At 38.8% G+C, this 17447-nt stretch overlaps 1 protein-coding gene across 1 annotated transcript; it reads left to right on the top strand.

Moving 5' to 3' along the window:
* The first annotated feature begins 7400 nt into the window (after nt 1–7400).
* Nucleotides 7401–17340, top strand: LOC117972433 (alcohol dehydrogenase class-3-like). The gene is made up of 9 exons (XM_034921315.2): nt 7401–7500; nt 8660–8761; nt 10063–10204; nt 10755–10842; nt 11636–11855; nt 13640–13900; nt 14036–14168; nt 14249–14387; nt 16966–17340. The coding sequence occupies exons 1-9, from the start codon at nt 7483–7485 to the stop codon at nt 16988–16990; spliced, it is 1128 nt and encodes a 375-aa protein (XP_034777206.1). The 5' UTR covers nt 7401–7482; the 3' UTR covers nt 16991–17340.
* Nucleotides 17341–17447: the final 107 nt, after the last annotated feature.

Raw genomic sequence — 17447 nt, 5'->3', positions numbered from 1 at the left:
CTGGATGCAAGCGGTGATCAGAAGCCAGTGGAGTAGCATGGGAGAAGCGAGGCAGAGAGAACACCAGACGAGCAGCAGAGTTCTGGATGAGCTGGAGCGGACGGGTGGCGGACGCAGGGAGGCCAGCCAGGAGGGAGTTGCAGTAGTCTAGGCTGGAGAGTACCAGGGCCTGGATGACGAGTTGCGTGGAGTAGTTGGTAAAGGGGGGTCAGATTCTTTGTATGTTGCTCAGGAAGAAACGGCAGGTGCGTGCTAGAGTGGAGATGTGCTGGGAGTAGGAAAGGCAGGTGTCCAGGGTTACTCCAAGGTTCTTGGCTGAGGTGGATGGAGAGAGCGTGGTAGATTCCTAGAGGAATGGAGATAGATAGATCAGAGGAGGGGAAGAAAAGGAGATCAGGTTTGAGGTGATGTGAGTGCATCAAAGAGAAGACCAGACAGACAGCTAGAGATACAGGAGGGGATTGTAGGGAAGGGGAGGAAGATCTGAGCATCATCAGCATAGAAGTGGTATGAGAAGCCATAGGATGCGATGAGAGTGCCTAGGGAGCGGGTGTAGAGAGAACAGGAGAGGACCCAAGACTGATCCTTGGGGGACTCCTGTCTAGTAGTTGGCATTTTCCAGAGCGCTGATAGGTTCGGAATTTCTCCAACAGCCTCCAGCCTTCCCTCCAACCATATGATATGGTATGGAGGGAGGGGGTTTTGGTTAAAATGCATAATTTGGGGATAGTAGGGAACATGTTTAGATGGTTTAAAAACTTTTTAGAAAATAGGAAAATGCAGGTTAAAATAGGGAATTGTCTCTCAAGTAGTAGAGATTGAGAATGGAGTTCCTCAAGAAAGTGTTGTGTCTCTGCTTATTTTTAATATTATGATAAAAATCTGTTGAAGATAAGGACATTTTAATGTATGCAGATGACTGTGTGGTTTGGAGAAGACATAGGAATTTGGAAAGTGGGATTCAAGTGCTGAATGGGAAATTGAAGAAAATACATTTATGGGGGGTCAAAAAATGAAGGGGTTATTTTTGCTGGTAAGAAGAAAACAGAAGACATTAGAACTGAGTTTGATGGGATGATGTTAAAGATAGTGCCAGTGTTTAAATTTCTGGGGGGTTTGTTGGATGAGAAGTTGAAATGGACTCAGATAGAAAAAAAAATGTGAGATGTAAGGCAAGGATGAACCTGCTGAGGAGTATATCAGGGAACTCACGGGGAGCAAGTATAAACACTCTGTTAATGATCTACAGAGCGCTGATCAGGCCTATACTGGATTATGGATGTATGGTATATGAGGAAGCAGCTAGTAAGGAGCTGGGAAAATTGGATGTGGTACAATCTAGGGCTCTGAGAATATGCTGCAGCATTGCAAGTAGTTGCTGGGGAAATGCCTCTCTGTTTAAGAAGGAAGATGATAAGAATTGGGTGTTGGGCTAAGATAATGAATGGAGGCGATGAAAATCATGTTAAAGTGATTTTTGAGCCCTGTTGGGAGTATGAGGTATTGATGAGGAAAAGGAATGAGTGTGAGAAAGGGTGAGAAATAAGAAAGATATTGAGGAGCCGGTAACATTGAAAGACTGTAAAGGAAGGGTGAGACTAAAAAATATAAACACTCTCATTAGTCCATGGTGTTCTAAAAATCCAGTGATTGATTTGTATTTATTAAAAGATAAAGAAAAGGAGGAAAGAGGGTTTTTCTGTGAACTGTCGGGGGGAAATGGGTAAACTATGTATGGGAAAATTACTGTAAGATTTTTATAGATAAGTCTAAAAATAAAGATGATAGTAGGGTTGGAGCAGCTTATTACATTCCAGAATTCAAGGTAGGAAAATGTGTAGATATTACATATAACGTGTCTATTATGACATCTGAACTAATCAGGATTATTTTGGCATTACAATGGATTATAGAGGTTAAGATAAGGCAGTCATTTTTCCAGATTCGTTATCAGGGCTACAGGCAATTAAGAATGAAGGAAAAGGGGATAGAAGGTACAGATTTAGTACAGGAAGTCATGTATCTACTGTCAGAATGTGTGTAGTTAGGATTGTATGTGGTTTTTGTGTGGATTCCAGTGCATATAGGAATAGAGGGGAATGAGAGGGCGGATGACAGTGAAGAAAGTGATGCAGGTTATGGGAGTATTATAAAATAATAGAACAAATTATAGTGGATGAATGGCAGAATATGTGGAATAGGGGAAAAATTGCATAAATTATATAAATCACAAAGTCAGTTTGTGGGAAGGATGGTATGGAGGGAATAGACTGGAGGAAGTTAACCTAATAAGGCTGTTTATAGGACATTCAACTTTAAATGAACATTTCTATAGAATTGGAGCGCATGAGAATGGGTTATGTATGAGATGTGGTGTTATGGAAACTGTGGAACACCTGATGGTTGAATGTGCTACATATAGGGAAGTGAAATTAGAGGTAGGGGAAGAGTTGAGTGCTTTGAATATTCAGAATCATTTTTTTTAGAGATGGTATAGGGGATAGTAATAGAATAGACAGGGGTATGGTCAGGTATATAGGGAAATCCATTAGGAAAACAGGGAGATTTAATCTGTTTTTAAAAAAATTAAAATGTTGGGCTCAGGTGGCAACAATAAGCTTTGGCGGAAGCTTGGAGGCCATTAACAAAAAGAAGAAGAGGAAGAGGAAGAAGAATGCAATTCAATGGGATCACACAACTACAAAAAAAAAAAAAAAAAAAAACTACAACCAGCACCCCACCCCAAACAGGACTTGCAGCTCTCCTGCAACAGGGAAAATGAAGGTAACATTTCATATTTAATGTATTGTGAAGTAATCTACACCAAAACTCATTTTGACAGAGACCCATAACATTTAATAGTGAAACAGACAGTTTAAAAGCAACAAGTTTCGAGACTAAAATGAGCTTTGAAAGTTATGCAAAAACACACAGAACACCATTAACCTTTTTTGTTTTTTCAGATCTAGTACCTTGCAAAGACAGCAGTTGAAAAATATTATCCAGTTGATTAGATTAACCTGCAAAAGTGAAAAGTTTAATCTTATTGTCAAAGGTTTGGTCAGGGGAAAATGTTTAAACTGTTACTCTAGCGCAAAACAAATAGTTAAAGGACTTGGCTGACTACCAATATTTGAATGACCCCAGTAAAAAGTTGTTTTCAAGTAAAGATCTGACTTACAATCAATCTATAATTGTATTCACCATTACATTTAGTTATGAAACGGTTTCATGTTTACATTCAGCCTAATTTGTCTTCTTTACAAAGTAGCTTCTGCAACAATCACCATCAACATTTCTAAATTCTTACTTTCTCCAAAAGATGTGAGCGGAGTTTAAAAAGCATTTCGTTTTTTTCTTTTTTTTTGGCTTTTTTGGGTTATTAAAAAAATTATCAAAAACATGCCAATGATTCATGTACCAGAAGTGCAGTAAAATTGATAAGAAAAGCCATTCACCAATGGTATCTGAGAGATATAGATAGATAGATATAATCTCTATATGTGTCCTTTATCTACCCTCAGTTCCTAGTGCTAAAAATAAATGTCAGGATGGAGTACATTTAATATAAACGCTAAACACATATGTTAAGTCAATACAATTGCAAGAAATGTTACAATTGCAATGATCCTAAATACCCAATTTTGGTCAAGGCTTTGTTAGAATGTTTTTATGTTTATATTTTGATACAGGGTTTGATAAAAGTTCACTGACAGTTTCTTTTAATGTTGTGACTAGCATAAATGACCTATCACTTCATTTTGCAAGTTTGTTAGCCTTGATTCTTCAGTCACAAACAATAGTTCATGGAAAGCTGCCCATGGTAAGTTCTGTTTCTAATAAATAAAACAGTTAACCAACATGCAAAAAATGGAAAAGCTCTGATTTGTGTGTTTTCCACCATGAGGATACAGTACTCGGGTCTTCTCCATATTGGTTTGCACCTACAGTATTGGCATCACCAATGCAGTTTTAGCAGGGTAGAGGAGTACCTTTCCAGGTAAAACTCCACTTTACACACAACACTGCTTTACATCCATCTATCTGTATGTCATGCTTTGATTTCTGCATATATATATATATATATATATATATATATATATATATATATATATATATATATATATATGGATAACTGCTTATCCAGTTGTCCTGAAACTTGGTATAAACATTTACCTTAAGTTCTTGAAGAGTCTTATTTGGGGATATCTAGAGAATCGCTTGTCAAATTGTGATTAAACATTTTTTTTTTTGCTAGTGCTTATTCTATATTATTCTGTACATACTGTTGATAAATTTCATAATCATCAGCTTTTTTTTCGTTTTTTTTTTTTTTACCGTACTTAAAGCTCTAATTTGGAATTCACATTGTGGATGTATGTTGCTGACATACTACTTATATGTACTTAACAAAAATGTTCATTGTGGGTGTGTTCTAAATTATTATTCTTTTTTTTTTTAATTATTTTAAAAAATGAAGTAAAACATAACTCAAGCCATGCAACAACCTGAACACAATCAGCAACACATATTCACACTGTGTTTTATAACACCGTGTAGCAAATTTGTATTTATTTTTTGGTTCCTGGGTAGTAAGTGTTATTTCCTAATTGCTTATGCCTCAAAAGTATAGAAAATGGCTATTATTCCCCACAAACTTTGCTTTTGTGACCAGGAGTGATATTTTGAAATTTACCTATTTCCAAAGAGAAAACGGGCGAATTTGTGTCTTTTCGTTCACATAAAGTCAGAAAAAAACAACATATGAATCCAAATTAACATGTACTTATACTAAAGTAATACAAAAATGACTACAAAAGATTTAGAAGTGAGTAGTTTTTCGAGATTTGTGATTATACTGTAAATCACTTTCACGAATCAGCCCCCAAATGTAGTCTCCCATCATGTTCTCGTTATACTGTCCTTGGTAGTGGCATTCAAAGTCCAGTGTATCCTGGTGGAAGCGCTCGCCTTGCTCCTCCGAGTACGCGCCCATGTTCTCCTTGAATTTATCAAGATGAGCATCAAGGATATGGACTTTGAGGGACATCCTACAGCCCATTGTGTCGTAGTTCTTCACCAGAGTCTCAACCAGCTCCACATAGTTTTCGGCCTTGTGATTGCCCAGGAAGCCCCGAACCACTGCGACAAAGTTGTTCCAAGCCGCTTTCTCCTTACTAGTGAGCTTCTTGGGGAATTAATTGCACTCCAGGATCTTCTTTATCTGTGGTCCGACGAAGACACCGGCTTTGACCTTTGCCTCAGACAGCTTAGGGAAGAAGTCTTGAAGGTACTTGAAGGCTGCCGACTCCTTATCTAGAGCTCTGACAAATTGTTTCATAAGGCCCAATTTGATGTGCAGTGGTGGCATCGGCACCTTCCGGCGGTCCCAGCCGTACTCATCATACTTCAAGGCGTCCAGTAAGGTCTTGATGCTGTTGTAATCCTCTTTGAGGTGCACCGAGTGAGCCAGGGGAAGAGATGGGTACTTGTTACCATTATGGAGCAGCACGGCTTTGAGGCTCCTGGATGAGCTGTCAATGAAGGACAGTATAACGAGAACATGATGGGAGACTACATTTGGGGGTTGATTCGTGAAAGTGATTTACAGTATAATCGTAAATCTCGAAAAACTACTCACTTCTAAATCTTTTGTAGTCATTTTTGTATTACTTTAGTATAAATACATGTTAATTTGGATTCATATGTTGTTTTTTTCTGACTTTATGTGAACGAAAAGAAACAAATTCACCCGTTTTCTCATTAGAAATAGGTAAATTTCAAAATATCACTGTCCTGGTCACAAAAGCAAAGTTTGTGGGGAATAATAGCCATTTTCTTTACTTTTGAGGCATAAGCAATTAGGAAATAACACTTACTACCCAGGAACAAAAATTGTGTTACATAGTGTAAGTTAATCAGTTACTAACTACTAACCTCTTATTATCTGGGTGGTGTTCTTGCCTGTAGTTATGGGTTATTTTTTAAGCCAACAATATACTTTGGAGTTTGAAACTAAATAACTTACCTATTTATCTCCCCACTGTATAAGCTTTTTAACCCTTTATGTTCTTTGTCCCAGCGGTAAACTGGCCATTGCCATTTGTGCTGTTTTATCCTAATGACCGCCTTGCATAACTAATTGTAATGTGTTTCTGTGCATTTAGATTGGTGTATTTTGAATCAGTAAAATAGAACTTGTTTAAGCCCATACAATAATATTCTATAAAGTTGTATATTTTCTATAGAAATCAAAGATTCTACAGAAATTCTATAGAAGTTTAATAGAGTTCATGTGGTGGTTCTATAGACATATACTGTAGATATCTATATATCTCTATAAACATTTTATAGAAAACTAGTTTTATTCATGAGCCATTTGAGTCTTAATTATACTTTATTAATTATAATTGATAATTATAATGGTAAAAATCAATGTTGTAGTCATAAGAAACGAATCCACACCTCTACATGTGCATCATTTTAAAACTACAAATGAACTTTTATTTTTTGAGAAATTTACATATGTAGCCAACAGATTAAAAACATAATCTAGTTTATTCTAGGATTTAATTTAATTATTTAACAATTTTACCTAATATTCTGGAAATTAACCAGTAGTTAAAAGCATACAGTTGACATGTTGGGAAATGAAAAGATTATCAAACCAAGCACGGGACACAATTCAGGTTTAGTCTATTTAACTGTTTGTACTTATTTATTTATTTATTCTGTTGGTGGTGCAATATGATGTAAAGTGACAGACTCCAACAATACCATTCTTTTTACTGCAACTGGCTAATTTACTAATTAAAATGTATGTTCATTTGCTTGTCAGATGTTAATGTGTGTGGTGGTGTGTGTTCTTTTTTTTGTTGGTTGGTGTTTTATAGGTACAACAGCCCAGCCTACTAGCCATGGATCATTAAGAACTGGACAATGCATAAGTGTTCTTTTCCTCGTAAACAAGTAGTATATTACTGTGTACTTAACAAATACATGCATACAATGTATGCAGAACCATACATCTCTTCCCCCAATGTTAATGTAATATAATTTACTTTTAAGATTTGTCTTGAGAGTCTTGTCTACAGACTTGATTGTTATTGGATATTGTCAAGCAATATTGTAGTACCTATTCTCACAATCCTAATTAACCGAACCTTCTAAACATTTATCATTGGGGGGGGGGAAACTAAAAATTACAGATAGTTACATTATTTACTCTGCAATACCTGTTAATTATTAGCAATTATTGGAGTGTAACCAAAAGAACTGACATCTGCATGTTTTCGTTGATATTAAAGTTAGCTATATGGGTATTGCAATTGTAAAACATTAACAAGCATTGACAGCACTTTTATCTCCCCCCCCCCCCCCCCCCGAGTAATATAAAGTGCACTGCACACAAAAGTGGAGACAGATATCTTCTGCCAATTATTATTTTTTTATTTTCAACTTTGTCAGTTAAGTCTGAAGATCATGGCAACAGCAGGCAAGGTATGGAGTGATTGATTTTTGTGTCAGTATTCAAAATAGTTCAGTGGCGATTGTATATGAATAGATAAGCAGATGCAGGTAACAATAATGTTTTTTTTATCATGCACACATATTGTAAATGGTGTAGCTGTTTAATACTGTGTTCAAAATATGGAGATGCCCTGGTACTATGGCTTAACTAGCATATATGTATTGTAGTAGTTTACAAATGGTTATGTTTTGTTTTTTTAAATTTTTAATTTGTTTTTTTCTATATAGGAAAGTTTGATTTTTTTATGTATAGTAATATCCTATAATTAGTTTCTATTTCTGAACTATAATTATATGGCTTGAAAGCATTGGGCAAGGAAATTACTGCATACATACTGTATTACTTTTGTTTTATCAGGGAAAATGAATACCACCCTCAAGCTAAAAATCACCTTCACAAACTCTGTATACGTCTTGCACCTCGACTTTTGTCTTGTAGAGATTATATTATTATAATCTTCTCCTTTTTTCATCCATTTACAATAAAACTCAAAGGGCTTGTGTGATTGGGCAAAGTGGCAACAACACACTCCCTTGAGAGTAATAAGAAATGGTTTGAAAAAAATGTCTGCAGAAATTAAATTATTATTTATTTCTTAGAAGACGCCCTTATCCAGGGCGACTTACAATTGTTACAAGATAGCACATTATTTCACATTATACAGATATCACATTATTTTTTTTACATACAATTACCCATTTATACAGTTGGGTTTTTACTGGAGCAATCTAAGTAAAGTACCTTGCTCAAGGGTACAGCAGCAGTGTCCCCCATCAGGGATTGAACCCACAACCCTCTGGTCAAGAGTCCAGAGCCCTAACCACTACTCCACACTGCTGCCCCGGATGCTTTCCACAAAGTACAGAAAAAAGCATGAAAATAAAAGTGAAGTCACAACTAATCATGCTTTTATTTAATGATCTTATTGGTTTGTTGCTTTTAACTAGTGTTGATTTGGCTTTGAAACTTGGCTGGCCCAGAGGTTTAATTTTTCTCTCCGTGGATTCTGGGAATGCATTTTAACATCAAAGACCTTTGGGGTTAAAATGTGACTACTCTATTCTAGAAAGTGTAATATTCTTATTGTAGCTGTATTTTAATAGAATAACTAGCTAGTTTATTGTGCAGGTTATCAAATGCAAGGCTGCTGTCGCTTGGGAGCCAGGGAAGCCCCTGTCAATTGAGGAGGTGGAGGTGGCACCACCACAGGCTCATGAAGTTCGCATTAAGGTAACATTCATTCTGTTGTACATATTAATTATCATAAGCTGAATTTGGAGTAATGTCAAATCTATACAGAGGAAACAGAAATGACAGCTTCACATCCCATCGGTCATTTTACATAAACCCATCAGAAATTCAGCTTTTAGGAGTATTTTCAGAAGCAGCCCCTGGGTGAAAAAATGGCATTAGTTAGGCCTGGTAAATAATGATCAAAACAGAATGACAGTAGAGAATAATTCAAAACGCACATAATGGGGAGTTAATGTAAGACATTACATTCCAAGAAAATGGAGCTGGTATAATATGAATTTCAAAGACTTCAAAGACCAGGGAAGGATTTTCATTTTATTGGTTTATATAAGGCTGGCTGTCTTGTCTGTTTTGGTCGCTCAGAACATATCCAGTTTCCACGCTCCGCTGTACAGAAACAATCTGCACTTTAAACTTCTCGTTGTCCTGCTTAGAACTGTCTCGGTGTATTCCCAATCACAGCCACCCCAATGCACAACCAAGCGCAGTTGTTATGGGCCGAGCAATCCCCCCTAGGCCCGCCACTCAGAGAGGGGGAAAGCAAACACCCCCTCTTCCCCAACTCTCTGTGTCATCGCCATAATTAACAGGCGGATCTTGCGAGACTGCTGCCCTCTTCATGCAGAACCACGTGTACACCAGACACTCAGTACAGATCCCCCCTATTACAGGTGTGGACAATGTCACCTACCAGGTGACATGACCAAGCAAGTGCACATGTGTTTCTTTCCAAATTGAACATCTGAGACCTATATAACAAATAAAAGTGCACAACAGGTAAGTTTAGGGTTAATTGAATTTTGTTGTTGGCTACAATTGCGTGAAGCCTCCTTACACACATACTAGCAAGCCCAGCAGTGTTCGTATCCATGCTTCATATTTTCTAAAACCTCAAGTATCTTCTACTGCTCACCTTGGGCCAAAGGCCTGATGTGGATTCAGGTACGTCTGGCCATGATGTTCTGCATATTTACTAATTCAACCTGTCAACACTACTGAGTCAATTCGATAATGAACAAGGAAAGTAGCAATTAATTTATTTCTATATTTTATAATTATGACCTATAGAGCAATAAGGAAGTTGTGCATCACACAACCCCCCCCCCCCCCACACACACACAAAGGCAGCTTATCTCCTAAAGTGAATTTGTCAACATGGCTTAAGTGAGTGTTTAAAAGAAAAGTAGCCTAGATTGCAAACACCCAAGAGAGTCAGTTCTGTCAGTGAGATCCACTATCTATATACATACTTAATGTGTGGATCTTTTACCAAACAGATTGTCGCTACTGGAGTGTGTCACAGTGACCTCTACGTCCTATATGAAGCTGGTGAAAGAAAGGGATTCCCTGCAATCCTGGGACATGAAGGAGCTGGGATTGTAGAGAGTGTTGGACCAGGAGTGACCAAGTTCAAACCAGGTGAGATGAAGACACTTTGTTAAATCAGTAACAGATAGGCTTCTGGTACATAAAAGGAAGTCGCCTTCAACATATTTTTATGTTGAAATTGTATTGCGTCTGCTTCGTTTAAGTGGCTGATCTTAAATGTGTTCTTTCCATTGACATAAGCCAATCACATAGTGTTAACAGCACAACACGGTAGATTTTTGTTATATAATCACTTCCTGTGCGGTAGATCACATGACCTGGTTGCAGCTTCTGCACCTAATAAAGTACATGCAAATGTGGGTAAGATTTTGCTTTCATGAATTCTCAGAATACCCAGGACATATGGGTATTCTGAAAAAACATGCACGCTACCCAACAAGTGCACACTTTTCACAATTTTTTACCTTGTAGGGGTATCCCAATGCCTAGGGAGTACTGTACATTGGAAACCTATTTAATGCTTGTTGAAGTTCAGCTTACCAGTCTTTTACACAGTCCTGTCCTAACCACAAGAAACCGTTTTTATTGTCTCAATTCCACTACATAGTGTAACATTCTTATTTTACTGTATCTTTTCCAGGAGACAAAGTTATCCCTCTGTTTGTTTCCCAGTGTGGGGAATGCAAGTTCTGTCTGAGTCCTAAAACCAACGTCTGCGATAAAAACTGGTAATTAGGTTTTGCACTATCTTATGTAACAAGTGGTCTCTCAGAAAACACTCAGACAGATTTATTCTTTCGTTGATGTACCCGGCAACCCCACACACAGCAAGCAAGCATCCTACCACTATGCGAAAGAACTGGGCTTGTCTGCATTCATGGGTTTAGAGCTTTTAACTTGTAATCTTATCTCACCAACAAGTGACAGAATCCATTACAGCAGGGGAGCAAACAACACTGCCCGTTGCACTGAACAAAGTTTAGATGCAATTTACAGCTCAGATGCTTCTACTGTACTAATTTGGGAAGAATGGCAAACAGCTTTCTGTAGAATACCGTATATATTTCAGATTCATGTTTTTACAATCATTTGAAAACAGTAATCTTTGTTTAAAAAATTTTGTAATTATGAATATTTCATTAAAATAAGAAAATACATATCATCAAGTATTTTACCTGCAGATATATACCTTTATCATGGCAGGCCCAATGAAAGATATCATGTGATTTCTGAGGAATTCACCAGGTTCACTTGCAAACAGAAGCCAGTCTTCCAATTCATGGGAACCAGCAACTTCTCTGAGTACACTGTGGTCTCTGACATTGCATTGACCAAGATTCATGATGCCGCACCTTTCATAACCTGTTCCACAAGCCACCTTATAATGAGGGAGTACTATAATTTAGTGCAGTATCTCCATATTTGTGATCTGCAATGTAGGCAGATTTCAAAGTGTTTCATGCATTGTTTAGCACAGGCAGCTGTAGCAGGTTTTGTCAGCCATATCTCTTGTATTGGCAGGATTAGCCAGGTCGAAGGTTTAATGCCTGATAAGACGTCCAGGTTTACCTGCAAGGGGAAGCCCATCTACCACTGCATGGGGACCAGCACTTTCTCTGAGTACACTGTAGTGGCTGATATCTCTGTGACCAAGATTAATGACTCGGCCCCTCTTGATAAAGTCTGCCTGCTTGGCTGTGGCATTTCCACTGGGTATGGAGCTGCACTCAACACCGCCAAGGTTACTGTTGCTCTTTCATTTTAAATATTACTGGAGATCAGTGAAGTTAATACAGGAACAGGCAAGCCTGAAACAGATACTGTCATTGGCAAAAATCAGAATTCATTTTTCGTTGTTTAGTATAAAAAGTAATTGATACATGGAAACATTAATACCAATCAATGTAAAAAATACCGATTTTGGTTGGCATTACTTCCCGGAGGTATTAGCTATTAATGTATAAGGCAGTCCAAGGTGTGTGCAGTTGTGAGAAACCTTCCAGATTCTTCAAAAGGTACTTAAATGTGTGTCTGGGCTCCCGAGTGGCGCATCCAGTAAAGGCGCTCCGCGTGGAGTGCAGGATGCCCCCTCTAGTCTGGACGTCACCGATTTGAGTCCAGACTATTCCTTTGCCGACCGAGGATGAAAGCTCCCAGGGGGTGGCACTCAATTGGCCGAGCGCCGCCTGGGGGTAGGGCTAGGTTGGCCAAGGTGTCCTCGGCTCACCGCATGCCAGTGACCCCTGTGGTCTGGCCAGGCGCCTGTGGGCTTGCCTAAGCTGCCCAGGGCTGCGTTGTCCTCCAACACTGTAGCTCTGGGTGGCTGCATGGTGAGTCTGCAGTGTGAAAAGAAGCTGACGGCACATGCTTCGAAGGACAGCATGTCTTCGCCCCTCCCGAGGCAGCGCAGGGATGGTAGCAGTGGGCTGAGCCTAAATATAATTGGACATTACTAAACTGGCGACAAAACAATAAAAATAATTGCCAATAATTGAGTTTCTGAAGCAAAAGGCTGTTTATTTGCCTTGGTAGCGACATTCCTAGTCAAGAAATAAATGTATTGCAGTAAAGGTTGCATCTGCAATAATATTCAGGTAAAATGACCATGTCACTGTAGCATGTTAAAATGTTTTGAATGAATCAATTGTTAATGTCCTCTATTGGTTCATTAGGGATATAAGGGGTTTGGGGTCTTTATGCCAAAGTACAATTTACAGAGTATTAAACTGTTAATGTTACAGAACTAGATAAAACCCCTTAGGCACACCCTTTGAGTCCTGAAATTAACATTCTGTTTGTTACCCGTTTTGTATCATTAGCATTGTTTTTACCTGTGGAGGACTGGAGCAGACCGTTTTACAACTGCTGTGAACATGTCAAGCCCATAAATTAGTTTTGGGTTAAACACCTTTGGGTGTAATCATTTACAGCCACCAGAGGTCAGTATAGAATAGAATGCAAAATCACAAGGCTCTTTGAAACAGTCCTTTAGTGGTGCAGTTAAATCACTATAGTGCAAAAATAAAACACAAAAAACATTAATAAAAGGCTGACCGAGAGGGAATTGCAAACAAGGCATCTAACCCTAAAATCAAATACCTTCTAGCAGCTGAAGTACCTGAACAAAACAGGAAAGCAAACAGATCCCAGCCCAGGAGGTATGCATTGTTTAACTCCCAGTCATGTCTAGACACAGCCCTTACATAGCCTGAAGCACCACCTCCCAATATGGTGTCCAATTAACCACTTTTCTGCTTACTGCTCTGGAAGAGCATACTTTGTGCAGCTTACCCGCACCCCGTCGGGAGGTGTGATTTCTTATAGCCTGTCGTTAAAAATGGTACAAATTGTCCTTTGGAATATTATGTCCCCTATGTTACATTTTTTTATAATAATGTAGCAATTTTTAAAAACAAAAACATTTCTTATATAATTTACAGTGTAAGTAACACAGATAACTGAAGGCAGTATCGTATCTGCTCTCCTAGTCCCCTCCTCTCACCCCCTTTCCCTCCCTGGCTGCAGGTTGAACCCGGCTCTTCCTGCGCTGTGTTTGGCCTGGGAGCTGTGGGTCTTGCTACTGTGATGGGCTGTAAGGCAGCGGGAGCCTCTCGGATCATCGCGGTCGATATCAATAAAGACAAGTTCATTAAAGCAAAAGAATTCGGAGCAACTGAGTTTGTCAACCCCAATGATTACAGCAAGCCCATCCAGGAAGTACTCATTGAGTTGACTAAAGGAGGTGTGGACTACTCCTTTGAGTGTGTGGGCAGTGCTACCGTGATGGTGAGTTCAGCCTGGTCAATATAAAGGCAAAGGTACTTTGTTACATTTTTGCATATATGGAGAACCTCTTATGAAGTCGTAATTTTAAAAGTCCTAGAGCAGTCATAAATGATCAAATACATTTTTGATTTCCAGAGAGCTGCCCTTGAGGCATGTCAGAGAGGCTGGGGAACCAGTGTTGTTGTTGGCTATACAAACGTGGCGGACATGTCGACGCGACCGCTACAACTAATATATGGACGAACATGGAAGGGAACATATTTTGGAGGTAAGGATTAGAGCCAATTTAGTGATCATCTTCTAGTTGTTGTTGTTGTTCTTCAAGCCTTGTTTTACTGGTTCTCACAGGATGGAAGAGTGTGGAGAGCGTACCTAAGCTGGTGAATGATTACATGGCAAAGAAAATTAAGCTGGATGAGTTCATCACCCACACTCTGCCCTTGGACCGTGTTAATGAGGCATTTGACCTGATGACCTCTGGGAAAAGGTATTATTTGCACATTTTCCTTAAACAAATTGGCAAGCTAGGTATATAGAAACATTCTAGCTGCATTACTGTCCTTTAGGACAATTGGAGCAGACATCCATTCATTTATTAAGCAGCAGCAGCAGCACAATTCTATGTAAATATACCCTCAACCATGCAGTTATACTGTTAAATGTGCACTTACAGCAATGTAGTTACAGTGGCTCTCAAAAGTATTCACCCACCTTGGACTTTTCCACATTTTATTGTGTTACAACATGGAATCAAAATGGATTTAATTAGGAGTTTTTGCCACTGATCAACACAAAAAAAAGTCCATAATGTCAAAGTGAAAAATAAAATCTACAAATTGTTCTAAATTAATTAGAAATATAAAACAGAAAATAATTGATTGCATAAGTATTCACCCCCTTTGCTATGACACACCTAAATAAGCTCTGGTGCAACCAATTGTCTTTAGAAGTCACGTAATTAGTTGAATGGAGTCCACCTGTGTGCAATTAAGGTGTTTCACATGATTTCAGGTTAAATACACCTGTCTCTGGGAGGTCCCACAGTTGGTTAGTACATTTCCTAACAAAAACTACATCATGAAGACGAAGAAACATTCAAAGCAAATCCGGAATAAGGTTCATCAAAAGCACCAATCAGGGGTAGGATATAAGAACATTTCCAAGGCATTGAATATTATTATTATTATTATTATTATTATTATTATTTGTTTTTTTAGCAGACACCTTTATCCAAGGCGACTTACAGAGACTAGGGTGTGTGAACTATGCATCAGCTGCAGAGTCACTTACAATTACGTCTCACCTGAAAGACGGAGCACAAGGAGGTTAAGTGACTTGCTCAGGGTCACACAGTGAGTCAGTGGCTGAGGTGGGATTTGAACCGGGGACCTCCTGGTTACACGCCCTTTACTTTAACCACTGGACCACACAGCCTCCCCCGGAGCACAGTAAAGTCCATTATTAAGAAATGGAGAGAATATGGCACAACTGTGAATCTGTCTAGAATAGGCCGTCCTCAAAAACTGAGTATCCGGGCGAGAAGGGCACTAGTCAGGGAGGCCACCAAGAGGCCTATGGCAACTCTAAAGTAGTTACAGTCTTCCACGGCTGAGCTGGGAGACACTGTGCATACGGCAACAATACTCCGGGTGCTTCACAAAACTGTCCTTTATGGGAGAGTGGCAAAAAGAAAGCCATTGTTCAAAAAAATTCACATTGAATCTTGGCTAGAGTTTGCCAGAAGGCATGTGGGAGACTCTGAGACCAAGTGGAAGAAGATTCTATGGTCTGATGGAGACCAAAATAAACCTTTTTTCCTCAACGCTAAGCACTATGTTTGGCGCAAGACTAACACTGCACATCATCCTGAGAACACCATCCCTACCGTGAAGCATGGGGGTGGCAGTATCATGCTATGGGGATCCTTCTCTGCGTCAGGGCCTGGAAAGCTATAGCTATGAAGATAGAGGGCAAAATGGATGCAGCAAAGTACAGAGAAATCCTGTAGGAAAACCTGCTGAAGTCTGCAAGAGACCTGGGACTTGGGAGAAGATTCATCGTCCAGCAGGACAATGACCCCAAACATACAGCCAAAGCCACACTGGAGTGGATTAAAAACAAAAAGGTCAGTGTCCTGGAGTGGCCCAGTCAAAGCCTGGACCTCAATCCAATTGAGAATATGTGGAAAGAGTTGAAAATTGCTGTTCACCAAAGGTCCCCATCCTGATTGACGGAGCTTGAGCAATTTTGCAAAGAAGAATGGGCAGAAATTGCAGTTTCCAGATGTGCAAAGCTGGTAGAGACTTATCCAAATAGACTCATGGCTGTAATTGCTGCCAAAGGTGCCTCTACCAAATATTGACTCAAGGGGGTGAATACTTATGCAATCAATTATTTTCTGTTTTGTATTTCTAATTAATTTAGAACAATTTGTAGACTTTATTTTTCACTTTGACATTATGGACTTTTTTGTGTTGATCGGTGGCAGAAACTCCTAATTAAATCCATTTTGATTCCAGGTTGTAACACAATAAAATGTGGAAAAGTCCAAGGGGGGTGAATACTTTTAAGAGGCACTGTATAGCCTCAAATGAAAATTGCTTCACACTTGAATTGGATAAATGTATGTGCCTTGATTCAGTTCAAACACTGCTATGGCTGCTCCTGAGCTCACAACAGCTGTTCTTTCTAAAATCACTCCGATAAAAGAAACAGTAAACTTTAATAACCTCTGGAATAATTACACTTAGCCATCACAAACCGTTACTAATAGTGGCCACGTGTAAAATTTCCCTCAGTAACAAGACAATGCTACTTGATTACCAGTATTCCATATTTAATAGCCAACAGTATATAGCAGCAGTTTCTTGAGGTCTGGAGCCATCCTGTTCTTTGTTGCACCTTAACCAAAGGAACCTCCTTAGAGTCAGTTATTTAATGATCCCAATAAAACCTGGACCTTGAGGACCAGATTTGTGCACTTTTGTTATAGTATGTTTACATACGTTTTGCAACGGTATTGTTTCATAAATAAATAAATAAATAAATAATCCTCTTTATTTCAGCATTCGAACAGTCCTGAAAATGTAGGAAAGAGAACTCTTCAAGCAACCTTCTTTGATCAAGTCATTTTTGGTTCTTTGGCATGTTGATCTCCTATCTGAAATGGGTGTTTATTTTCCCTAGATCATTCTATGTAGTTTATATGTGATCAATACACAAATTAAAATACATTCTCAGAAGGATGCAATGGGCAACAGTAGCAAAAAGTAGCTACTTAGTCTTTCAGTACCTTCTATTTTGAATGGAGAAAACCTCATATTGGAACCCAACAGCAATGTCTTGGTCTCCTAAGCACTCTTGTGGTGGTTCTCTGTTTTGAAACGTTGCCATTGATTTGTCTCCTTTCACAGAGTATGAAATAAAATACTGGAGCAAACGCTTTGGAAGTATGGGTCATTATTATATATGCAAACATGTAGTATATTCAGAGTGACTTCAGTCACTAACTAGGCTGACATTTTATCACACATGCTTCACAATCAAA

Source organism: Acipenser ruthenus, chromosome 1 (assembly GCF_902713425.1).
Source record: "Acipenser ruthenus chromosome 1, fAciRut3.2 maternal haplotype, whole genome shotgun sequence".
In the NCBI taxonomy this organism is placed as follows: Eukaryota; Metazoa; Chordata; class Actinopteri; order Acipenseriformes; family Acipenseridae; genus Acipenser; species Acipenser ruthenus.
Note: the sequence above shows the minus strand (reverse complement) of the source record. Positions and strands in the feature narration are given on the sequence as shown.